At 42.3% G+C, this 26,922-nt stretch overlaps 2 protein-coding genes across 9 annotated transcripts in view; one reads left to right on the forward strand and one right to left on the reverse strand.

Annotated features, from left to right (window-relative positions):
* LOC131937814 (retinoic acid receptor RXR) overlaps positions 1-4,218 on the forward strand; it is a 58,243-nt gene extending 54,025 nt beyond the window's left edge. For 5 of the 8 annotated variants that reach the window (XM_059295460.1, XM_059295465.1, XM_059295467.1 and 2 more), the window contains exons 3-7: positions 1,522-1,679; positions 1,878-2,035; positions 2,323-2,449; positions 2,583-2,807; positions 3,631-4,218. In XM_059295460.1, coding sequence (XP_059151443.1) covers positions 1,522-1,679; positions 1,878-2,035; positions 2,323-2,449; positions 2,583-2,807; positions 3,631-3,884 — 922 coding nt within the window. In that variant the 3' untranslated portion in view covers positions 3,885-4,218. The remainder of the gene's footprint in view (positions 1-1,521; positions 1,680-1,877; positions 2,036-2,322; positions 2,450-2,582; positions 2,808-3,630) is intronic. The other 3 variants (XM_059295461.1, XM_059295466.1, XM_059295462.1) reach the window with 2 other exon arrangements.
* Positions 4,219-9,381: 5,163 nt separating this feature from the next.
* On the reverse strand, positions 9,382-23,566 carry LOC131937848 (protein lev-9). The gene is made up of 13 exons (XM_059295525.1): positions 23,425-23,566; positions 22,746-22,812; positions 22,051-22,181; positions 20,025-20,222; positions 18,736-18,915; positions 18,309-18,494; positions 16,292-16,468; positions 14,708-14,881; positions 13,859-13,943; positions 11,455-11,546; positions 11,005-11,181; positions 10,125-10,301; positions 9,382-9,702 (listed from the first exon to the last, which is right to left on the reverse strand). Exons 1-13 carry the CDS (start codon positions 23,564-23,566, stop codon positions 9,413-9,415), a joined length of 2,076 nt encoding a protein of 691 aa, XP_059151508.1. The 3' UTR covers positions 9,382-9,412.
* Positions 23,567-26,922: the final 3,356 nt, after the last annotated feature.

Here is a 26,922-nt window from a genome sequence, read left to right on the forward strand (position 1 = left end):
TTACCTGACCAATTTAGATGAGCTCTTAGTTACTGTAAGTTAGAATAAAGCCTTTCTGATCTAGACCATGTACATGGGTAAGTGACTAGTTACTGTAAGTTAGGATAAAGCCTTTCTGACATAAAGCTCAATATGTACTATGTTGAAGAACAAGAAGCAATTTTTCCTTAAAAATACCATACTAACTTAAACTCATCTGGTCATTGAAAATTGTTTGATCAAGAATTTACGAGACACCCAATAGTTAAGTACCACATCATTCATATAACTGTTTAGTACAATCTTTTGTTTAGATTTTGTTCTGTTCCATTGAATGCTTACAAGTTTTATCATTAGGGTACTAGTGACCTCAAATAATATCTTATAGTTAAAGATAGCCATTGTCACATAGTGTAACTAAGAAATATCATCACAAATCTAAATGAATTCATTTCTTAGCTCCTGAAGTTTAGTGGAAATTTTTTTTGATAAATTTTTTATAATTTGTTTTTAATTAGTCTTAGCAATTTGTTTTTATAAGGGCTAAACTTTGGTTCAGGTATCCATCTCTATCTTGATTAAACAATTGTATTGCAATAAAACTAGAAAAATGTGTTGAGTACATGAAACCATTGTTGGTAGATGAACACTGGTGTTTAAAGTCCCCAGCCTTGAGGACAGGATGGAGGGGGGGGGGGCTGTGATAGAGGAGACAAAGAAGTATTGATCAGCTGGGCTGATGTGGGTGATGTGTCTGGCACTGGCCTATTGATTTCTTCCCCTGCTGGCCTGGAAAGTGCAACTATTACAGCCCGCACTAAAGCCCAGATTCTAGACACAGTTAAAACTTTTACTTATCTCTCTTCAAATCTCTGCTAGTGTGTGGATACTTAGCAGTGTGTTTAGAGATAAAGACCACCCACCCACCCCCCACCCACCCCACCCCCCCCCCCCCTGTAAAAAAATGTGATGATGCTGTAAACCTTGTAGCAGAAACACAACACCACCACATAAAGTCACATACAGATAGCACCTAGAGTTTCAACATATGCCTCTAGTCAGCTTCTCTTAAACCTATGCTTCTGCTTATCAGAAAATAGTTTGTGCTGAAATTTGATCCACTCTCAACATATGTACTGTATCCATGTGGGCTACATCTATATAAATCTACATCTACCTATAAATATAAAAACTTGCTTTACTCTGTCGCTAAATTAAAAATTATTTCTTAATCAGTTATGAAACAATAAAATATATTTTAAATGTTATTAAAATTTTATTCTAGGAATGGAAGTACTTAATGTATGTGTAAATGAGACCATAAATACTGGATGTAATTATATCCCTACTAATTAATTGTGTATGTGTTGAAAGGCCCTATAAAAACTGATCCTTGTTAAAGCTATAATTAATTGTGTATGTGTAGATAGCCCCTATAAAAACTGATCCTTGTTAAAGCTATAATTAATTGTGTATGCATTGATAGGCCCTATAAAAACTGATCCTTGTTAAAGCTACAATTAATTATGCATGTGTCCACAGCTGTGAAGGCTGTAAAGGTTTCTTCAAGAGGACGGTGAGGAAAGATCTAACCTATGCCTGTAGAGATGACAAGAACTGTATGATAGATAAACGACAGCGCAATAGGTGCCAGTATTGTCGCTACATGAAGTGTCTTTCTATGGGCATGAAGAGAGAAGGTGAATATTTCAAAAATATTTTTTTATTTCTAGTTAACAATAGATTTGAATGCTGTTTAACCATTGTGTGTTTGCTCCCTTGAAAGACTAGAAAAATGAAATCTTTACTCAGGCTTTAGTTCCTGCAGTAAAGGTTTCAGTTTTCTGCTGAGCTAGCTGGATAAGTAATGTTGATAGCTGCCCCTAACACTCTTTTAGCTGTTACAGCCGTCCAAGAGGAGAGGCAGAGAGTGAAAGAGAAGGGGGATGGTGAGGTGGAGAGTACCAGTGGCGCCAATAATGACATGCCAGTGGAACAAATTCTAGAGGCGGAGCTAGCTGTAGACCCTAAGATTGACACCTACATCGATGCCCAGGTAAGTTAAGAATTATTTTTTTGTACTGTCCATTGATTAATTTTTTATATTGGTAGAATCAGTAGTAAGCATCTCACATTCACAAATAGGAGTAATTTTCATTAAACAAGTATTGACATCCACATGTATAAATTAGCAATTGAACAACAAACACCCATACGTACTGGTATGAGTTGTAAACAAACACCCACACGTACTGGTATGAGTTGTAAACAAACACCCACACGTACTGGTATGAGTTGTAAACAAACACCCAGATGCGCATATTTTCCTTGTGGCACTAACAGAAAGATCCAGTTACCAACATTTGTCAGGCAGCAGACAAGCAGCTCTTCACACTGGTGGAGTGGGCCAAAAGGATCCCGCACTTTACAGAACTTCCCCTAGAGGATCAAGTCATTCTCTTGAGAGCTGGTAAGTCTTACTTCCATTGGCCACAAGTAAAAAGTTTATGTTGTTGAGTACCCCTCTAGCTATTAATAGACTAGGAAGTTTTTCTCTTGTTGTGAGAGTAGGGTATGTTGATAAAAAAAAACATTTTCCTCAGGGTGGAATGAGCTTCTCATCGCTGGCTTCTCCCATCGTTCCATTATGGCCAAAGATGGAATTCTCCTGGCCACTGGCCTCCATGTCCACCGCAGCAGTGCCCACCAAGCAGGTGTTGGCACCATCTTTGACAGAGTCCTGACAGAACTTGTTGCTAAGATGAGAGAGATGAAGATGGACAAGACAGAGCTGGGATGTCTCAGGGCAGTTGTCCTCTTTAACCCAGGTAACTTTTGGTAACAAAGTAGGACTTCTTCAAGTATGAAACAGAAGTACCAAGGCTTGCACAGTTCTTGTGCTATTAGTTTAGCTTTACAGCCAGATGCAAGTCTCCTAAGCCTAGCCTACAGCTGATCTACTAGCCTTGGTCACTCTCACATTGAGGAGACCATACAAACATAGTAGTGTTCAAGCTGTCCCTCAATTCTACAAGCCCTGTATAATTTAAATACTTCATTTTGTATGTGGTTATCTAAAGTTGATGAAATCACCTACATTGTTATAGGTTAACTAACTAGATGAAGGCAATTTTATGCAGCTTAGATACACTTGATGATATATAAATAATACCAAAAAAGTTACTTCATTACAAAAAATGTAAATTGCCAAGACCAATTCAACAAGTGAACTAGTTTTATTTCCAACATCATTAAGTATAATTGAAGGCCCAACTAATTTTAATCACTTGTAATTTCACAACAACAAAAATTTAAATACATAGAAAATTTATTGCTATAGCTCAGGGGTCTCCGCATTAACTATCAAATTTCAGTTCGGGGGCCAGTTTCTTCCAGGCATGTCTTTGATTTTTCTTGGCAAAGTTCCTCAGCCATCACCAACAAACGTTTTTTCCGTGGACAAAAAGATCTCAGCGGGCCGGATGATAGGACTTCGGGCCGCATCCGGCCCGCTGGCCTTAGTTTGGAGACCCCTGCTATAGCTAATAAGAAATTACCTAAAGAAAACTTATTTCCAATGAAAAAAAAAGTTACCATGTAGGCCTATTTTGTTTTGGCATTGTTTGTTGACAACTAAAATTGTGTCCACAGATGCCAAAGGTCTGACCGCTGTCCAGGAGGTGGAGCAGCTGAGGGAGAAAGTTTACGCCTCCCTGGAGGAGTACACAAAAACCAGGTACCCAGAGGAGCCAGGCAGGTTTGCCAAGCTGCTTCTACGACTGCCAGCACTTCGCTCCATTGGGCTCAAGTGCCTGGAACACCTGTTCTTCTTCAAGCTGATTGGTGACCAGCCTATAGACACTTTCCTCATGGAGATGCTGGAGAACCCTAGCCCCAGCACATAGCACAACTCACTGCCACAACTCTTGTAATAAGGCTCAGCTCTAGGACTCTACTGGACAGGAAAATATCAGGGCGCTTCTTCTGTTTATTTCCTCACTGGCTGGTTTCTTTGTCACTCCATGCTTGCTGCAGGTGGGGCAGACAGGTGCTATACATAGCAGTTCTTTAAAGTATTAATGGCAGTCTTTAGTTGACACCAGCTGCTATGGTTTTACTGTGATAGTCTCTATCATTGGTAGGGGGGGGGGGGAACCAGCAGCAGTGTCAAGTGGACTGTCATTGTGCAGCTACTACCACATAAAATTTCTGGCTGTTGACTACTTGGGAAAACTTTTTTTTTTAAAAACAGCTGCCATTTTTTAAAAACTGGTTTTTAACAGTGACACTCACTTTCTGCATTTTTTTAATCAATGAAACGACCATGGTTCAGAGACTTGGTTTTGTGAAACACAATTGAAATTCAATATTTACAGGGAAGATTTCTCAGCTCACCAGGACTCTAGGATGGTGGGCCACCACGCTGGAGGGGTGGGCCACCTCGCTAGCATGATGGCCCACCTATCTCCCAAGTGTGGCCAGCACAAGTGTATATAGTTGTACCTGGATTATGTACAGTTGAAATTTTTAAATCATTTATTTAAATTATAATGGTGAAAATTTATATTGCTTTATTTTATAACAAGTTGTGGCCAAGATTTTGTTGCACACAATGTTTACAATTGGTTAAATTTCTTGCTCTCAGTGTTTAGTAAGACCTGTTGTGTGGATGGACTGGATGCTTTGTACATAGAGGAACTGTTTTAAAAAAGCACACAGTTCTATATTGATCTCCGTAGCAATGACTTGTGGGTAAATGTTTGATCAGGTTGTGTTGGCCTGGCTCAACTGAGTACATGAAGAAGTTGACCAATCATTCAACATAATGACTTGATAGGCGTACAAGTCTAAAGTTCATACCATTCTAATAATTCTATATAAATATAAACCTAATTTTTTTTTAATTATTGTATTCTGTGGTCATTGTACATATATTGAAGCAGCTTTGTTTGCAACACCATTTGATCTGTTCAGGAAGTCTTGTACTGTTAAACTTTAAAACATATTAGTTCAACTCTGTACACATTAGACTTACCTATTGGAACATCTCAGCATGTGGGATGTTTTTGTTGACTGAGCATCATTCAACATTAATATGTGGGATGTGTGGTGTTGAATGATTAGTTGGCTCCATCCATATTTTCCCAGCTCAGCTGGATAAATAAATAGCTAAACATAAAGTTGAGACAACCTTATAAGGCAATGTATTTAGATGTAGGTTTTTTTTTAATGCTAAATGATGACTGAATTATTGAAAGAAGGCTAAGTTTATTCTTATACTGAACCCTTTATTTTTTAATTAGCAGATTCTTTAAATTCAAGGGAAAAAACAATTCATATATTCTGATCCGGTGGTCTTTTTAAAAGAATGCAATATCATTGTCAGCTGTGTAGTTTGTTTAAGCATGTGAATGTGTGTACAAAACTGTCTGAGTTGGTCCTGAATGACAAAATGGACACCCTCCTCTAGTGGGTCTGTCACATTGTTGTTGTTGGCTGTGTTTGTCTGACTTGATCTCAACTTGTGGGAATGACAGATTTGTTTTAACCTGGGCATCAACTGACCAACTTAGCTCTGTATCTGGTGTCAGATGATCCTACTTGTGTCATCGGCAGCAGTAGGCTGTCTTATTTCTATCATAGTGTCATATTTTTGCCCTTTATTTCATCTGTATATGATTTGCTTTGTAAATTGAACATTATTCTGTTGTTGAATAAAATACAGTGCTTGTACCTTTAATGATGGCAATGATGGAAGTAGAATGTAACTGATTAAACTTCAACATATGAAAGTTTTTCTTACTCACTCATTGAACAGATTGACTGAGTAGTGAGTATACAAGATCAAACACTTGTAGCTTGGCAGCTTGTGTGACCACTATTTTATTTACATAATACATGAAACAGGAATATTTCACAATGGAGAAAGACATGCAAGTACAATGAAAACCTATCACAACCATATTCTGTTGGTTTCTAGACTATCACTAGTGGGGACTTAAGGCCAAGTTTTGGAAGATTTTTCATGTCAAGTAATCAGAGGACAGATAATTGGAGTCATAGCTACACCAAAGAGAAAACTACAGACAGCATTGTGGATGTTAGTACTAAACCCAGGTCCAAGATTGTTTGGCTACATGCTACAATGAGGGGACAAAATTAAGATACCAAATATCAATGACTGATAGCTCTACCAAATTTCAAACAATGTGTGAGTTAAAATGGTAGCTAACACTAAAATATACACAGTAAACAAAAAAAAAAACAATGTGAAGACTTCAGCTTCATCCCTTCACAATCTAGTGGCAGAAAAAGAAATGTTTCTAAAATCTAAACAAGAATAAATACACCAAGCAAGTGACCAGGGTGGACCCTCTGCTGCCTCACCAGTTATTTACAGTTGGGCCGAAACAGTCACTAGGATATTGAGTTGGGCCGAAACAGTCACTAGGATATTGAGTTGGGCCGAAACAGTCACTAGGATATTGAGTTGGGCCGAAACAGTCACTATGATATTGAGTTGGGCCGAAACAGTCACTACGATATTGAGTTGGGCCGAAACAGTCACTATGATATTGAGTTGGGCCGAAACAGTCACTATGATATTGAGTTGGGCCGAAACAGTCACTAGGATATTGAGTTGGGCCGAAACAGTCACTAGGATATTGAGTTGGGCCGAAACAGTCACTAGGATATTGAGTTGGGCCGAAACAGTCACTAGGATATTGAGTTGGGCCGAAACAGTCACTAGGATATTGAGTTGGGCCGAAACAGTCACTAGGATATTGAGTTGGGCCGAAATAGTCACTAGGATATTGAGTTGGGCCGAAACAGTCACTATGATATTGAGTTGGGCCGAAACAGTCACTAGGATATTGAGTTGGGCCGAAACAGTCACTAGGATATTGAGTTGGGCCGAAACAGTCACTAGAATATTGAGTTGGGCCGAAACAGTCACTAGGATATTGAGTTGGGCCGAAACAGTCACTAGGATATTGGGTTGGCCCACTATTCCAGTGGTCAACATTATGATACACTGTCCCTAAGCACTGTAAAATCACTAGAAACATTTTTTATAAGTTTTTTTTATGTTGATATACCATTAAATTTAGCATTAATTCTAATGGTATTTCACCATACCAAATTTTGAAAATCCAAAATATATTTCTAAAACATTTTCCATTACAAAACCTAGCCAGCTGACTATTAGTGTTAGTAAAAAAAAAGGATCAATATATTAGTTTTTTTTTTAATATTAAAACTATATTTTCAACCGAGTGCCTGTTGTATGTCTATATGTCCCTGTCTATATTTTCCTTTAAGTACCCTAACTTAGATACACACAAATAAATAAATAGAATGTATAACTGGAGCCTGCCTTCTTGAGTGCTGTCAGTGTCTTGATATAATTCTGCTGCTATATTCTCCCTAAGTACACCTCTGCCTTTGTGTACAACACTAGTCATCTCTCCCTGCATGTCTTTAAAGTTCCATCATGGCTCAACAACAAAAATGTGTATCTTCTGTTTTAAACATTTAAATCCATCTTACTGATTGGACTGCATTCTTTGTAATCATCATTTGAGCATAGTCTTTACTGTCTAATCCAAGAAATTTAGCCTAGCCATTAGTGTCTAAGAAATCTAATCAAACCACTTCTTAACTAAACCAACAACCCAGTTATTTATTAAGAGAACATCAGATAGCTGGGTCTGTACTCTAGTGAAAGTATCATAAAAACAGAAGGCAATAATGACTTGCATAGTAAACCTAGGCCCTACTCAGTAGCATTAGAACCAAAACTCACCACCAGTCTAAAGTAAAAGTGAGGAAATCATTTTTAGATGAAAGCTATTTAGTGATGAAAAAAGCAGAGACAAAAATTATGTATGGAATGATGTGTCTTGTAGCTTTAGTAAAATAAAACAAAACCACTAAGTCAGAGATAATCTCATTCTGATGTGAACATCATTGTAAACATCATATGCCACTTCACACTGATGTGAACATCATATTTATAACTTCTAAATATTAATAAAGTATTAGATCCAGAGGCGTAGCAACCCTTCCCGGAGACAAACTTTCAATTTGGCGTCCCCCTCGGGAACAACCTTTTAATTTTCAATTTGCAGCCCCCCATATACTTTTTATACTTATAATACAAAACTGCAGCTAAAATGAAATTTTAATTTGTTTTTACAACCCATTTTGGCGCCCCCTAAGGTCGGCGCTCAGGAACATATGTACCACCCCCCCCCCCCTGCTACGCAGCTGATTAGATCATTTTACATTCAAGCAGATAGAATCTAGAACTAAATGTAAGCAAAAGCTCACCCAATAAAGATCAAAGTCTGGAGCGGAATGCATTTTTTATCACACCACTCACATTATCCAAATTGTTTGAATACAGGTAGATCTGGATCAGAACTTAACTATTTGACATTTGATTTTTTCATATGTTGAAAAAGTCTATCTTATCAAAAAGAAATTCTGAATGTCACTGGCAATTACTCCACTATGTTTTTTTGGTTATTTCTAATTTCTATGTTTTTTTTTTTACCATAAATCATTAAATTTATCTTAGTTTAGTAATTAAGTTTAGCAATGGAGGCGAGCGAGTTGACGAGATTCCTTCCATAATATTGTTGACATGGAATAAAAACGTGCTTTTTAGATTTAGACCGTAAAAAAAAATAAAAAATAAAAACTTAAGCCTAAAATTAATTTAGAAATTTTATATTTTTAGAATAAATGCTATAAAAGTTGCAAATCCAGAGAACTTGAAAATAATTTGTTGAGTTTAAGGCTACATTTCTATTTATTTTCATCAAGCCTAAGTTAAAACCGGATGTTTCACTTTCGTAAGACAAATATTGATTGGCTGTACAGTAACTTAGTGATCGATAACTATTTGTTTACAAAACTTTGCAGATCAAGTTTTTAAATAACAATGCAAATTAAAAAACCCATGACCTAGTTTTCTATTTTTAGCTTACAATGTGTACAATAAAATCAATGTCGGCCTATCCAATAGCAGGATGCCATTGTTTATGTCGCCATTACACGTGAAAACCAAATTGTTTTGGCTTGTTTTTAAATTTTCAATTAGTTACCGAAAATTTTTAAAACATCAAATAGACCCAATCTTTATTCTTTAGTAAAGTCCGAAATAAACCAGACAGACAGGATTTTATAACCATATTAATTGTAACTACGCCGTGCCTGATTTTTAAACTAATTTATACACCTCTCAAATACCTTTGAGAGTTTTCTCGCTCGTGTCCATTGAAATTATAAACAGTAAAACCTTTACTGTAAAAGTCTGGACCTGGAGTCTAGGATCTAGAAATCTAGATCTAGATTTTCCTAGACCTCTAGATGTTTTTAGATATATTATTTTATAATATAAGATTTAATAAAATGCAGATGCGAATCAATAAAATAAATTTCCTCGAGAATTCCCATTTTCCTCATACGGCTTCCAGAGCTTCCTAAAGAGAGGATGACTGGATTTTTCACAGACGGGCTTTTCCTTGGGACTCCAGTTTCCATTGACACAAGCTGCGCCCTTAGGCCCTACCAGTTTGAAGTTCCTGTTGCACTCATACACCAGCCTGTCGCCGTGCTTGATGGTGGTGATGTAGTCTTGGAACAGGAACTTGCCGTGTTTACCCACTTTATACACGCTGCCATTTTGGAGGCTGCCAGGATTTGCGCAGTAATCTGGACAAATGTTAAAATAATAGTTTAGCTTCACTGTTGTAGGCCTTTTTAATTTTTCTAAAGGCTTTATATATTAAAGGTGATTTCTTGACCTTGTAGCCCTTTTTAGAGATCGTGCACATATAACTTAAAATGAATCTACATATGGCGTTGTAGGGTGGTGATCGAAAAAAACAAAAAAGTTTGAAATCTTTAGGGGGCCGGTAGGCGGAGTTGTGACGTCATTTTAAAGGGGGGGGGTGGCTTTGTGTAACGATGGGGGGGGGGGGGGGGGTAAAATCGTTTAACAAACGTGACGTCGTTTATGGTTGAACTCTAGGCCTAGGTTAACTTGTTTCCTTATTAATGCAGAAAATGCAACCTTATGTAAATGTGTTGCAAAAAAAAAAATTATACTCTCACGTGACCACTTGTGTACTCACTCTCTACACACACGGGTAGCTGCCCCTGCCACAGGCCGTTCTCACACACCATGAACCGGTGACCGTCCGCCAGCTTGTAGCCGGCCATACAGAAGTACCGGACACGGGTGCCGTGGCTCTGTTCGAAGAATGTCCGGTGTCCGTTCTCGATGGTGGGCGGGGGGTCTTTACAGGGGGCTGGAATAGCGTCATACACAGATGACCGTTTGTACGTCATGAACTACGTCACACACAGGTGACCGTATGTACGTCATGAACTACGTCATACACAGGTGACCGTATGCAGTGGCGTAGCGAGGTCGGGTGTCACCCGGTGCGGCACTTAATGGTGTCACCCCCCCAGAGGCGTAGAGACCCTTCACGGGGACAAATTTTCGATTTGCACCCCCCTCAAACTTTCGATTTGCACCCCCCCCCCTCAAACTTTCGATTTGCACCCCCCTCAAGTTTTCGATTTGCACCCCCCCCCCCCCCCTCAAACTTTCGATTTGCACCCCCTCAAGTTTTTCTCTATATATTTTTCAATTCTTCCCTTGGTGTCACCCCCCTAAATGGTGTCACCCGGTGCGGTCCGCACCCCCCGCCCCCCCCCCCTCGCTACGCCTCTGACCGTATGTACGTCATGAACTACGTCACACACAGGTGAACGTATGTACGTAATGTACTACGTCATACACAGGTGACCGTATGTAGCCTACGCAATAAACAGGTGACCTTAGGTACATAGTAAACAGAGACACAACACACGACACACAGGGACACACACATACACAGGTAGAGACACACACAGATCCACCAGTAGAGACACACAGATCCACCAGTAGAGACACACACATACACCAGTAGAGACACACACATACACCACTAGCGACTCACTCACCTGGTACACAGCGCGGGATGTGTGCCCAGCTGCCGTTGTCACACTCGACTGGACGCAGGTCACTCAGCACCAGACCGTGGAGACACCTCAGCTCCACCACGGTGCCATGTTCAACAAAGGCCCGACCCCCGACACCTGCGATGGTGCCGTTTGCTATCGTCGGTAGGGGACAATGCCCTGGGGTAGATATATTACATTCAATATCTTGGGGACCTCTCAAAAATGTTTTAAAACTGTGAAGATAAGGTTGCCAACGGATTTTTTAAAAAAATTATTTATAATTTTCTTTCAAATCGTGATGTAGGTCGAAATTTTTTCAGTTATAAGCAAACAATTTTGTCGGGAAACTTTTTTTAATGCAAGTTTTTGGCACTAGGCCTACATTTAATATGTTTATAGACTTAGAAAAAAGTCGGTAAACGTTTTATGTTGATAAAAGTTTGAACTTACTTAAACATTTGGGGGTGGGCTCTGACCACTGCCCAGTCTCTAAACACTGCGTCGTTTGTGACGTCCCCACGAACTTGGTGTTGTCAAAACAGCTAAAACAACGAGAAATAATTTATAGATAAAGGGAAGTAACTCTATTTTTTGTTCGCAGTATTAAAATGATTCCAGTTATCTCCTTTCCATTATTTAAAAAAAATTACAATAAAATTTATGATAAGTTCGAATACATCTAAATTCCCGATATGAGTTATAGGTGGATTTTCTTTTCTTTTAGACTCGACAAATAACGTTCAGAATCAGTATTATTTCTTTAGATACGACTACTGAACAAATTGTTGAAAAACCAAACCAAATGATGTTATTAAAACAAGTAATTAAAAAAAGTCTAGTGACAATTTTAGCGCAATTTCCTTGTGTTATCTAAAAATAGCTCTGTCGTAGCGTAAATCAAGAGCAGGGTTAGTAAAACCATTGGTTAGTTATTAAAACGTTTTTTATTAATTTTTTTTTCAGTATTTTACAAGTTTTATTTACAATAGAGTAACATGACTAAAAACCATTGCGCGCCCAGCTACCGAACGTGACGTCGCAGCCATTGAACGTGATGGCGCAGCTATTGAACGTGATGACGCGTGTGGTGTGGTTGCATAAAATGCCTACTAATTCGGTCCAAATTTTAATTAATTCAAAAAAAATTTTGTGACCAAACGAAAGGATATTTTTGAAAACTTTCTTCGGCAATATTGTTCTAAATTATGGCAGGAATCGATTGGTACATGTTTCAAGTCGCTAAGTGGTCTGGTTGCCGAGTTATGGGCCAAAAACTACATTTTTTCGAGGTTTTTTGGCTTTTCCGGGAAATCCATGAAAGAAACCCGGAATTTTTATGGCCTATGTTCATCCTCGTAACTTGCTTAACATAATTGCTTTTGGAACTAGTCCTCGATATTGCTTCGTTGAGGAGGAGATACGACTTAAAGCCCGGACACACATCCATCCATCCATTCATCCATTCATTCCCAGAAAAGACGAGTTAATAAACGCAATTCTCCAGAATGGAAATTGCGCTAAAAAAAAAAATTCATAAAAAACGTTTTAATAACAAGCTTTTATGTAACGATGCACTAAAAAGTAGAAAATAAATTATAGACTACTATTTAAATAACTATAAAGAAAAGCGTGGGTCACTTTAGTATCTATTGGATACCTTTACTAATGTTAAGGAAGACACCCACGCTTTTCTTTATAGTTATTTAAATAGTAGTCTATAATTTATTTTCTACTTTTTAGTGCATCGTTACATAAAAGCTTGTTATTAAAACGTTTTTTATGAATTTTTTTTTCAGTACTTTACATGTTTTATTTACAATAGAGTTACATGACTAAAAACCATTGCGCGCCTACTGAACATCACGTTCAGTAGGCGCGCAATGGTTTTTGAACGCAGCCATTACGTGATGGCGCAGCTATTGAAGGTGATGACGCGTGTGGTGTGGTTGGCTAGACTAATTCGGTCCAAATTTTAATTAATTCATTAAAAATTAATTAGGCATCCAATTAAGTCAAATTTAGTTTCAGATTGCATTGTCTTCATGTCTTGACCCACGTGCTAACTTTGAATCGTATCGGTCAAGTAGAACTGTCCGAATTTTCACTCCTGCGTTTCCGTCTAGACTGACGACTGACGACTGACGACAGAGGAAGCGAGTTAAATAAAAGCTTGTAAAAAAAAATTCATAAAAAACGTTTTAATAACAAGCTTTTATGTAATGATGCACTATAAAGTAGAAAATAAATTATACACTACTATTTAAATAACTATAAAGAAAAGCGTGGGTCACTTTAGTACTTTAGTACCTAGGCCTATTGGATACCTTTACTAATATTTGAGAAGAGACCCACGCTTTTCTTTATAGTAATTTAAATACTAGTGTATAATTTATTTTCTACTTTTTAGTGCATCATTACATAAAAGCTTGTTATTAAAACGTTTTTTATGAAAAAAAATTTCAGTACTTTACATGTTTTATTTACAATAGTGTTACATGACTAAAAACTATTGCGCGTCTATTGAACGTGATGGCGCGCCTACTGAAGGTGATGGCGCAGCTATGGAATGCGATGACGCGTGTGGTGTGGTTGGATAGACATGCCTATTGATTCGGTCCAAATTTTAATTAATTCATAAAAAATTAATTAGGCATCCAATTAAGTCAAATTTAGTTTCAGATTGCATTGTCTTCATGTCTTGACCCACGTGCCAAGTGTGAATCGTATCGGTCAAGTAGAAGTTTCCGAATTTTCTCTCCTGCGTTTCGGTCTAGACTGACGACTGGCGACTGACGACTGACGACTGACGAGGAAGTGAGTTAAATAAAAGCTTGTAAAAATAGCTGGTACCTACGTGAAGAAGTAAATGGCGCCTACGTTGGTTCGGTGGCCGTCAAGTTTCCCGTTCCACAGAGGCTCTGGCATTCCGCAGTTGATATCTAGATAATTAATTAGTTGATGTCTAGATAATTAATTACTTGATGTCTAGATAATTAATTAATTAGTTGATGTCTAGATAATTAATTACTTGATGTCTAGATAATTAATTAATTAGTTGATGTCTAGATAATTAATTACTTGATGTCTAGATAATTAATTAATTAGTTGATGTCTAGATAATTAATTACTTGATGTCTAGATAATTAATTAATTAGTTGATGTCTAGATAATTAATTAGTTGATGTCTAGATAATTAATTAGTTGATGTCTAGATAATTAATTAGTTGATGTCTAGATAATTAATTAGTTGATGTCTAGATAATTAATTAGTTGATGTCTAGATAATTAATTAGTTGATGTCTAGATAATTAATTAGTTGATGTCTAGATAATTAATTAGTTGATGTCTAGATAATTAATTAGTTGATGTCTAGATAATTAATTAGTTGATGTCTAGATAATTAATTAGTTGATGTCTAGATAATTAATTAGTTGATGTCTAGATAATTAATTAGTTGATGTCTAGATAATTAATTAGTTGATGTCTAGATAATTAATTAGTTGATGTCTAGATAATTAATTAGTTGATGTCTAGATAATTAATTAGTTGATGTCTAGATAATTAATTAGTTGATGTCTAGATAAAATAATGACCCACACAGTTGATGTCTCTGATCATCAGTTTTCTAAAGCTCAACACCCCCATGCCCCCCCCCCATAGTTCTACCCCCCCCCATGCCAGTCCCCCCCCCCCCACCTCCCACCTTCACACGTGGCGTCCTGACCGCTCCAGGTCCTGTCCGCCTGACATGACCTCTCGCTGGAGCCGACGATCTTGTAGCCGCTGGGGCAGGCGAACCTGATGACCGTGCCGTAGCTGGTGCCTGTCCCGATCATCGTAGCCAGGTAGGAAGGACTCAGCTCACTACAGCGGATGGCTGGGGACATAAGGAGGGGGTGGGGGGGTTAACGTAGGAGGGTTCTTTATTAGCCCCTACTCAAGTTCACACTCTGCCCCACCTGCCCCTACTCACGTTCCCCCTCTGCCCCCATCTGCCCCTACTCACGTTCGCCCTCTGCCCCCATCTGCCCCTACTCACGTTCACACTCTGCCCCCATCTGCCCCTACTCACGTTCCCACTCTGCCCCATCTGCCCCTACTCACGTAACCACTCTGCCCCCATCTGCCCCTACTCACGTTCACACTCTGCCCCCCATCTGCCCCTACTCACGTTCCCACTCTGCCCCATCTGCCCCTACTCACGTTCCCACTCTGCCCCCATCTGCCCCTACTCACGTTCACACTCTGCCCCCCATCTGCCCCTACTCACGTTCACACTCTGCTCCCCATCTGCCCCTACTCACGTTCCCCCTCTGCCCCCATCTGCCCCTCCCATCTGCCCCTACTCACGTTCCCACTCTGCCCCCATCTGCCCTACTCACGTTTTCCTCTGCCCCCATCTGCCCCTACTCACGTTCCCCCTCTGCCCCCATCTGCCCCTCCCATCTGCCCCTACTCACGTTCACACTCTGCCCCCTCCCATCTGCCCCTACTCACGTTCACACTCTGCCCCCCATCTTCCCCTACTCACGTTCCCACTCTGCCCCCATCTGCCCCTACTCACGTTCCCCCTCTGCCCCCATCTGCCCCTACTCACGTTCCCACTCTGCCCCCATCTGCCCCTACTCACGTTCCCACTCTGCCCCCCATCTGCCCCTACTCACGTTCCCACTCTGCCCCCATCTGCCCCTACTCACGTTTTCCTCTGCCCCCATCTGCCCCTCCCATCTGCCCCTACTCACGTTCACACTCTGCCCCTCCAATCTGCCCCTACTCACGTTCACACTCTGCCCCCCATCTGCCCCCATCTGCCCCTACTCACCTTCCCCCTCTGCCCCCATCTGCCCCTACTCACGTTCCCCCTCTGCCCCTCCCATCTGCCCCTACTCACGTTCCCACTCTGCCCCCATCTGCCCCTACTCACGTTCCCACTCTGCCCCCCATCTGCCCCTACTCACGTTCCCACTCTGCCCCCATCTGCCCCTACTCACGTTTTCCTCTGCCCCCATCTGCCCCTCCCATCTGCCCCTACTCACGTTCACACTCTGCCCCTCCAATCTGCCCCTACTCACGTTCACACTCTGCCCCCCATCTGCCCCCATCTGCCCCTACTCACCTTCCCCCTCTGCCCCCATCTGCCCCTACTCACGTTCCCCCTCTGCCCCCATCTGCCCCTACTCACGTTCCCCCTCTGCTCCCATCTGCCCCTACTCACGTTCCCCCTCTGCCCCTCCCATCTGCCCCTACTCACGTTCCCCCTCTGCCCCTCCCATCTGCCCCTACTCACGTTCACACTCCGGCCTCCCGTCCGACCACTCGCCGTTGGCCTTACACTCCCTGTAGGGCCTCCCCCTCAGCTCGTAGCCCTCAGAGCAGTGGTACGTCACACGGGTGGGGTACACGAACCTGTAGCCTGGGTCACGCCAGCCGTGAGCGATCTCCCCTGGGTCCCCGCAGTCTCGGGCTGAAAGTCAAGGTCAAAGGTTAAACATAACATCCGGTCCGGACACGCTTAGCCGGATGTAGCCACAATATCATGGCTATAAGGTCATGCTGACAAGGTCATAACCAAGAGGTCATTCTGACAAGGTCACAAGCAAGTTATGCTGACAAGGTCATGTTGATAGGTCAAGGCCAACAAAATCCAACCTTTTCTATGAGACGTTGTTTAGTTCACCTCCCTCCTTGATTGAATCCGTGTGACCTTGACCGACTGCTGATTAGAATTAACCTCCACACAGACTTACCTTGACCTCCGCCTAATGCACTTGAACCCTGACCTTCAACAACTCAAGAGGACACCAGGTGGCAGGACCATTTTGGACTCGAACCCACACCACTAAATGCATGACCTCATCGTACTGTAGGATGACGTCACCTTGCTGTATGATGACGTCATCTTGCTGTAGGATGACGTCATCTTGCTGTACCATGACGTCATGTGACCAGTCAGCTCAAATAGATCGCGGTTATTTAAGAACCATCTGATCTAACTACCTTTTGCTTGCAGCGGCCAGGTGTACACTTGTGCACACTGCACACAGATCAGTGTGTCTGGCTGTGGGGGTGTGGGGGTGGGTGGGAACAGCCAGGTCCTGTGGGTGGCGCTAGCTGGGTGTGAGTAGGTCCCGTGAGGGTCGCTAGCTGCGTGTGAGACACAAACTTGTGTTAGTTTGGTTGTTCTGGTGCTAAGCTAAACTTTACCAAACGTCAGTGTACTATCTTTAGTTTATTTCTATCTACCGCCGTCAGTAGTTCATTTACACTGTAACCATGGCAACATAAAACTATTCTGGAGAATAAAAACATGGCGAATAAAATCATAGAATACATCATCACTGATTGGCTGGTGCTTTCTGCACATGCGCGGTCACGTGGGAAGTGATGCAGCATGGGACATTTGACCCAGGTTCTAAATGACAAGACGTGAACCAGTCAAAAAAAAAAATTCTGAAACTTAAGTCAAGATGACTTAAGTCAGGAAACAAATTCTTTCCTCCTGATTGTAGAAACAGTTTGATTTTCCCGAACTCGAGACTTACGGGCTAGCTGTCGATCGCTCTACATCCTGACTACAGTTTTATGTGACGTCATTCTGTTTGCCAGTGATAGTTTTTGTGCTACTTATATAATCTCTACAGCGTTCTTGTCACAACGATAAAACTTTTACAGTACCATTATTAAAAATGTGTTTCTAATTTTGAATATGCCTCTATTTTTTTGTCTGTCTTAAAATAAAATTTAGTTTATACATTTAATACAACCAATATATTATTTTCAACAAAGTCCGTATCTTTAAGTTCCCCATGTATTGCTTAACATACTGATCTCATAGCCTCGGAAAATATGTTGCGGAAAGAGAGAAAGAGAGAGAGAGAGAGAGAGAGAGAGAGAGAGAGAGAGGTGCGTAAACGGGCTTTATATATGGGGATAGATTATCTTGTTTCGTTTTGTTTTGTGTTTGTGGCTAGACCACAGTGTATCTTGTGGCTAGACCACACTGTATCTTGTGGCTAGACCACAGTGTATCTTGTGGCTAGACCACAGTGTATCTTGTGGCTAGGCAGCTAGACCACAGTGTATCTTGTGGCTAGACCACAGTGTATCTTGTGGCTAGACCACAGTGTATCTTGTGGCTAGACCACAGTGTATCTTGTGGCTAGACCACAGTGTATCTTGTGGCTAGACCACAGTGTATCTTGTGGCTAGACCACAGTGTATCTTGTGGCTAGACCACAGTGTATCTTGTGGCTAGACCACAGTGTATCGGCAAATGTTTACCTCAGATATTCCCATAGACTCACCTTTGCAAGACATATTGGGCCCTATCCACTTGCCCTCGGCACCGCTGCAGATGGCCCGGGGCGCCCCCTCCCTGTAGAAGCCGAACGAGCACTCGTACACCAGCTGAGTTCCGGTCATGAAGGTCATCTGTTCTTTGGGAAGGTCATGGTAAGCGTTTTCAATAAAGGGCGGGGGGCCGCACACCACTAATAGAAGATGGAAGGTGTTTACATTTTATGGTGTGTCTCATCTAGGTCACAACTCAGCACAGCACAACTACACATCTACGTCACCACTACACATCTTCATAAATACACATCTTACTTGCAAAATCACATTCGTCACAGCTAGACATGTATGTCACTACTAAACATCTACGTCACAACTATTCATGTACGTCACACGTGACCTGTATATTTACACTGACGTCATCGTCACGTGACTGACCTTGCTCGCAGGTGGGTGCCGTCCCGTCCCACGTGCCGTCCTTGAGACAGGTCCTCTCGGCGATGCCAGCCAGGTAGTAGCCCATCCTGCAGGAGTACTTGATCTTGCTGCCCATCACGTTCTGCCCCACCATGTGCACGAAGCCGTTGGGGATGTCTGGGGGCACGGTACAGCCGGCAGCTGGGGGGGGGGGGGCACCAGGTTAAAATATTTCTGGAACTAACAGGAGGACAAGTCGTCGAGTCCGTCCAGCTTTAAAGAATACCCAACATGACTCGGATAAATTTATGTACTGTACCCCATGAGCTTGATATTGGGATACGAAGCTACGACATACAAATAAAAAGCACGTACATACACGATTAACGCGCGCCTGTATAGGTGGCGTTAACATGTTTCGTGACGTATGTGTGTCGTGACGTCAAGGGTTCCACGATATAGAAATCACAATACCGATACCTGTTATCTCGCTCTGGCCCACTTTATTGCTATGTTATGCTGTCACATTTGAACCGTCATCGGTTGCGGCCGCTAGTTCTACCACTATTTTAAATAGTTTTTCCATCACTAATATATTCTTCCGAATCTAAAATATAAAGCTCAAACGGATTCTGTTGCTGTGTGACGAACGGACCGGTGGTAGACATGCATGTAGTAAAAAAAACTCGATCGCCATAGTGTAATACTCTTAAAGTGTTTATTATCTAAATTTGTGATTTTTAAAAGAAAATATTAAAATTCATGGTTTTAGCATAGTCCTTCACTAAATCGAAAGCAATGCTTCCTCCGGCGCCCCACCAGAGTGCTATTTGGCGCCTCCTGAGCGCTTTAGCGCCTACGTTCGGTTTAAACTGTGCAATAGACTATGGATAAGATGCTGTATTACAGTGTATTACAGTCGTTTACTGAGTTGAATCAGGTGGTTCCGCCGGTGCCCCGACAGGGTGCGATTTTGGCGTCCGGGCTAGACTGCGAGCACTATGCGTTTATATTTGCATTTAAGTTTGTGTTTATGTTCTGCGTTATAGTTTGCGTTTAAGTTTGCGTTTGTGTTTGCGTTTGCTTTTGTAATTGCGTTTGTGTTTGGGTTTTCATTTGGGTTTGCGTTTGTGTTTGTTTTTTCGTTTGGATATTGGGTTTGTCTACTAAACACAAAAGTCATGGACCTTTATAGGTTTTTCATAGAGGCCAGTGCAGGGCCTGGCCGGGACGGCTAGTGTCCTATATACTTATTTTCAATTTCACCTATAAAGGCAAGTCATTTCCAAAGCTTAACTTAACCAACTTACTTGTGCATGTTAGGTTTGGCCCCACCCAGACCCCTCCCCCCACACACCACGCCCTGTCGACGCTGTCTTTGAGGGGGGTGAAGCCTTGGTCACAGATGTAGAGCAGGTAGGTGCCCAGTTGGAACCGGAGCTGGCCCGGGGAGCCGTTGTGTTTGGCGTGGTGGGCGGGGGGTGGCGGCCCGCAGTCTTTGTTCCTGTCTGTGAGAAACAGAAAAAATATGATCTGTGTGTTCTAGGTATGTTCTAGGTGTGTTCTAGATGTGTTCTAGATGTGTTCTAGGTGTGTTCTAGATGTGTTCTAGATGTGTTCTAGGTGTCTTTTAGATGTGTTCTAGGTGTGTTCTAGATGTGTTATAGACGTGTTCTAGGTGTCTTTTAGATGTGTTCTAGGTGTGTTCTAGATGTGTTCTAGATGTGTTATAGACGTGTTCTAGATGTGTTCTAGATGTGTTCTAGGTGTGTTCTAGGTGTGTTCTAGGTGTCTTTTAGATGTGTTCTAGGTGTGTTCTAGATGTGTTATAGATGTGTTCTAGATGTGTTCTAGATGTGTTCTAGGTGTGTTCTAGGTGTGTTCTAGGTGTGTTCTAGATGTGTTATAGACGTGTTCTAGATGTGTTCTAGATGTGTTCTAGGTGTGTTCTAGGTGTGTTCTAGGTGTCTTTTAGATGTGTTCTAGGTGTGTTCTAGATGTGTTATAGATGTGTTCTAGATGTGTTCTAGATGTGTTCTAGGTGTGTTCTAGGTGTGTTCTAGGTGTGTTCTAGATGTGTTCTAGGTGTGTTCTAGATGTGTTCTAGGTGTGTTCTAGGTGTGTTCTAGATGTGTTCTAGATGTGTTCTAGATGTGTTCTAGGTGTGTTCTAGATGTGTTCTAGATGTGTTCTAGGTGTGTTCTAGATGTGTTCTAGATGTGTTCTAGGTGTTTTCTAGATGTGTTATCGACGTGTTCTAGGTGTCTTTTAGATGTGTTCTAGGTGTGTTCTAGATGTGTTATAGATGTGTTCTAGATGTGTTCTAGGTGTGTTCTAGGTGTGTTCTAGATGTGTTCTAGGTGTGTTCTAGGTGTGTTCTAGATGTGTTCTAGATGTGTTCTAGGTGTGTTCTAGATGTGTTATAGACGTGTTCTAGGTGTCTTTTAAATGTGTTCTAGGTGTGTTCTAGATGTGTTATAGACGTGTTCTAGGTGTGTTCTAGGTGTGTTCTAGATGTGTTCTAGATGTGTTCTAGGTGTGTTCTAGATGTGTTATAGACGTGTTCTAGGTGTCTTTTAGATGTGTTCTAGGTGTGTTCTAGATGTGTTATAGACGTGTTCTAGGTGTGTTCTAGGTGTGTTCTAGATGTGTTCTAGATGTGTTCTAGATGTGTTCAATGTGTGTTCTAGATGTGTTCTAGATGTGTTCTAGGTGTGTTCTAGATGTGTTCTAGGTGTGTTCTAGGTGTGTTCTAGATGTGTTATAGACGTGTTCTAGGTGTCTTTTAGATGTGTTCTAGGTGTGTTCTAGGTGTGTTCTAGGTGTGTTCTAGATGTGTTCTAGGTGTGTTCTAGATGTGTTATAGACGTGTTCTAGGTGTGTTCTAGGTGTGTTCTAGGTGTGTTCTAGATGTGTTCTAGGTGTGTTCTGGGTGTGTTCTAGGTGTGTTATAGACGTGTTCTAGGTGTCATTTAGATGTGTTCTAGGTGTGTTCTAGATGTATTCTAGGTGTGTTCTAGGTGTGTTCTAGATGTGTTCTAGGTGTGTTCTAGATGTGTTATAGACGTGTTCTAGGTGTGTTCTAGGTGTGTTCTAGATGTGTTCTAGGTGTGTTCTAGATGTGTTATAGACGTGTTCTAGGTGTCATTTAGATGTGTTCTAGATGTGTTCTATGTGTGTTCTAGATGTGTTCTAGGTGTGTTCTAGATGTGTTCAAGATGTGTTCTAGGTGTGTTCTATGTGTGTTCTAGGTGTGTTCTAGGTGTGTTCTAGGTGTGTTCTAGGTGTGTTCTAGTTCTCACCCATCCATTGGCCGCCATAAAGAAATGACATTACCCATAAGTCCGTGGTTTGGCTCACAGTGCGGCTCTGGTCCCATCCAGGTCTCGTCCCCCTGACAAACACGTGCAGGTAGACCCACAAGTGTGTAGCCCTCATTGCACGTGTAGGCGGCGACTGCTTCAAATCTGCAGGTCGTACAGGGACTTCTGATGGTTAGGGGGGGTGGGTTGTCATCATGTCATCGTGTCAGTCACACCACCACACTGTCATCTTGTCAGTCACACTGTCACACTGTCATCATGTCAGTCACACCACCACACTGTCATCATGTTAGTCACACCACCACACTGTCATCATGTCAGTCACACCACCACACTGTCATCATGTCAGTCACACCACCACACTGTCATCATGTCAGTCACACCACCACACTGTCATCGTGTCAGTCACACTGTCATCATGTCAGTCACACTGTCATCATGTCAGTCACACTGTCATCATGTCAGTCACACTGTCACACTGTCATCATGTCAGTCACACTGTCATCATGTCAGTCACACTGTCATCATGTCAGTCACACTGTCATCATGTCAGTAATCGTACCACAAACCTCATTCATCACACACACACCCACCATACAACCCCAACCCGCACACCTCACCCACCCCACGCACTCACCCACACCCCTGACACCCACACACCCCAAACACCCTGACACACACCCCCACACACACTCACACAGTACTCACTTGTTGTAAGGTTTGATCTCTACGCGACCGTGTGGGATGTCTTGTGGGGTAGGGTAGCATCTGAGATCTGTGGACACACGTGACATGACAGACTTGATTTGATGTGACAGACTAGACGTGACAGACTAGACGTGACATGTTAGACGTGACAGAATAGACGTGACAGGCTTGATTTGACGTGACAGACTAGACGTGACGTGACAGGCGACGTGACAGACTAGACGTGACAGACTAGACGTGACAGACGACGTGACAGACTAGACATGACAGACTAGACGTGACAGACTAGACGTGACAGACTAGACGTGACAGACTAGACGTGACGTGACATACTAGACGTGACGTGACGTGACAGACTAGACGTGACGTGACGTGACAGACTAGACGTGACAGACTAGACGTGACAGACTAGACGTGACAGACTAGACGTGACGTGACATACTAGACGTGACGTGACGTGACAGACTAGACGTGACGTGACAGACTAGACGTGACGTGACAGACTAGACGTGACGTGACAGACTAGACGTGACGTGACGTGACAGACCAGACGTGACAGACTAGACGTGACGTGACAGACTAGACGTGACGTGACAGACTAGACGTGACGTGACAGACTAGACGTGACGTGACGTGACAGACCAGACGTGACAGACTAGACGTGACAGACTAGACTTACTGGGGTTGATACAGCTCTTGCCGCACCTGCCGTCACACATACACTTTTTCCTGGCACTCATACAGTCGAGATCAGACGTGCATCTCTTGGAGCAGCGCTTGGACCCCAGCTCGTCCGTCTTCCTCTCTTGCTCGCAGCTCATCGTCTCTCCAGCTGAGATGTTCAAGGGAAAAAACTCATGTCAAACTAATACCAGCATAATTTATTCAGTTACCTCCCCTCCACCATAACACTTTTTAAATGACGATTTTGTGTTGGGTTTTTGAGGCGTGGCCTGGCCTCTAGACAGGTACATATTAGAATTTTACCGAGGTAGGCTAATGTATAAGGTCATTGTAAAAGGTCATTGTTATAGGTTATTGTAAAAGGTCTTTGTAAAAGGTCATTGTAAAAGGGGTCATCCATAAATGACGTCACGCTTTTTTTGACGATTTTTACCTCCCCCCCCCATCCCCTCCGTCACACGTCGCCACAAAAAGCCAGACCCCCCCCTAAAATGACGTCACACCTCAGCCTACAACCCCCCTCGAAATTGCTGTTTAATTTTTCTTAAAACATCGATATTTTTCCAAAATCTTGTCTGAACTCCTATTACAATTTATTAAAACAGTTTTCTAAAACGCGAAATAACGGCTAAACATTGCTTTTTTATAATGCAAAAGTGTGACGTCCCACCATCTGAACCCCCCCTCCCTCCCCCTCATCACACACCATCACAAAATTACGGACCCCCCTCCCCCTAAGAGTGTGATGTCATTTATGGACGACCCCAAAGGTCATTGTAATGGTAAGTGTAAAACCCAGTATTTTGAATCACAAAGCGTCAAAGAAAATACAACTTTAGAAGAGATCGAAATCTTACTGGACACAGCACGGTTTATAGAAAAATGTATAATACAAATTAATTTTGCTATATTTCGTGGAAATATATTTTATTATGCTATAGAGTAGCCATTCTTTGTTAATGTCTATAAATGCTCGATTTAAGAACAAAAACTGCCCTTGCTTTTTGCGCAGTTTTCTGTTGCGCAACTTTAAGTTGCGCAACTTTACGATGCGCATCTTTCCGGTCACAGTTTTCTCACACTCCGAGCAACAGGTTTCTGGTTGTCTTTCAATAGCTCCCTCCCCTGGCTGGTTGTCTTTCAATAGCTTCCCTGCCCTGACTGGTTGTCTTTCAATAGCTTCCCTCCCCTGACTGGTTGTCTTTCAATAGCTCCCCTCCCCTGACTGGTTGTCTTTCAATAGCTTCCCTCCCCTGGCTGGTTGTCTTTCAATAGCTTCCCTCCCCTGGCTGGTTGTCTTTCAATAGCTTCCCTCCCCTCACGGATTCTCTAGACACAGCGGTGTATTTAAGTAACGCTATTTTTCCAGGAATTAATTCCCCTGCTCCAGTTTTCATTATCCGTCCCTTGCGCATCCCCCCTCCCCACGAACAAGTTTCATTCATCCCCCATCTTTCTCTCCGTCTCTACCCCCCCTCCCCACGAACAAGTTTCATTCATCCCCCATCTTTCTCTCCGTCTCTACCCCCACCTGCACCCCGCCCCAGCCACCAGCAGACGATCAAATGTACGTAGTGTCGTCTATTCCAACACGTGTTTTCATACCCGCGGGCTGGCATTTATTGAGCTATACAAGGGACATAAGCGCACTGAATAAGGCCAATGGGAGATAATTAACATAGCATTAGGTGAAGCTGCTTGCATGTAGCCATCTAAGGGAGGGAATCGGTTTTTTTTTCTACCGTAGTAGTTGGGTCATGTGATTAGATAGTAAGAGATTGTATGGAGGTGGGGTGAGGGGTGGGGGATGGAGAGAAGGGGTAAATTAAGAGTAATTCTTAAAGTACACGGGGGGGGGAGGAGGGAAAGAACACCTAGGGGGGGGGTTGGGGGGGGGCAGTGAGTAAGGCACTACTATGAGCAGAGTATGTCAGTAGTCGCGTCATTCCCTTGTCGAGATCACGTGATACTTAAATGCTTCTGTGGAGGGGGGGGGTGAGAAAACGGTTGCCGTGCTGGATACACGGACGTCTGCTAGTGGAATATGTGTGACGTGTCGTTTTGCGGAGGGGGGGGGTGACAGGAAGTGACGTCTTATGTGTGACGTGTTATCTCTGTCAGCCTATGGATGTCAGGCATCTCTATGGGTGGGGGGGGGGGGGGAGAAGAATGCCCAACACCCCACACGAAGGAAATAAAATGTAAATTTAAATAGAAAAAAACATGTATGAAAGAAACACTGCTTTGGTAGCGTACATGGTTGTTCAATGGTGTAACCTAAGGGTTGGTGGATGTTGTAGTTTAAAGGGTTGGTCAGAAACACTGCTCTGGTATTGTACAGGGTTGGTGATGTTGTAGTGTACAGGGTTGGTGATGTTGTATTGTACAGGGTTGGTGATGTTGTAGTGTACAGGGTTGGTGATGTTGTATTGTACAGGGTTGGTGATGTTGTAGTGTACAGGGTTGGTGATGTTGTAGTGTACAGGGTTGGTGATGTTGTATTGTACAGGGTTGGTGATGATGTATTGTACAGGGTTGGTGATGTTGTATTGCACAGGGTTGGTGATGTTGTATTGTACAGGGTTGGTGATGTTGTATTGTACAGGGTTGGTGATGTTGTATTGTGCAGGGTTGGTGATGTTGTATTGTACAGGGTTGGTGATGTTGTATTGTACAGGGTTGGTGATGTTGTATTGTACAGGGTTGGTTGATGTTTTATTGTACAGGGTTGGTGATGTTGTATTGTACAGGGTTGGTGATGTTGTATTGTACAGGGTTGGTTGATGTTGTATCGTATAAGGTTGGTCCAGTGTACCACAGCAACTCTAGTCCACTAGTGTAACTACAGCGCCTTTAGCCTTGCTGTAAGAAAAAAAAAAAACTTGACCCAAAAAATGTCCGGAACCGGAAGTAAATCAAAACGAGATTTGAAAGAGCAGCAGATGAACGCCTTCTGTGAGGAGCAGGCGGATGGGAATAAATGATTATGATCTTTAGATCATTTCAGCTCGATCGCCTCGAGCGTAAAGATCATTTCCAGATGATCTGAGCGGTAGTCGGGGTCAGAGAGGTCTGAGTCATTTATGACAGGCCAGCTAACTCCAGTCGGCCATTTCACGCTCGGTGATTGGTCGACCGTGTATGATCTCAGGCCACTGTTGCTTCTGACACTCGTCTCACCGTGGGGGAGGGGGGGGGGAAGGGGGGAGGGGGGAGGGAGGGGGAGGGGGAGGGGGGGAGGGGGAGGGGGAGGGGGGAGGTGGTAGGACCCAGTTTTACCTCAAGCTTCCAACCGTAAGCTACATTTGGTCGATTCAGAATTTCGAACTTACCATGAGCTACAATCAATTCCGTCGGGTGTTCAAAAAATATTTTAGGATGTGCTTTTTTTTTGTCAGCTAATCACCTAATTTAATCTATTTTGTGTTAGTCATCTTTTAATCTTTTCCCAATCTTGATTAAATTAGCCCGTCACCTCACTTAATACCATCAT

The sequence above is a fragment of the Physella acuta genome, unplaced genomic scaffold (assembly GCF_028476545.2).
Source record: "Physella acuta isolate Inbredline_101_S28 unplaced genomic scaffold, ASM2847654v3 ptg000223l, whole genome shotgun sequence".
Lineage (NCBI taxonomy): Eukaryota > Metazoa > Mollusca > Gastropoda > Physidae > Physella > Physella acuta.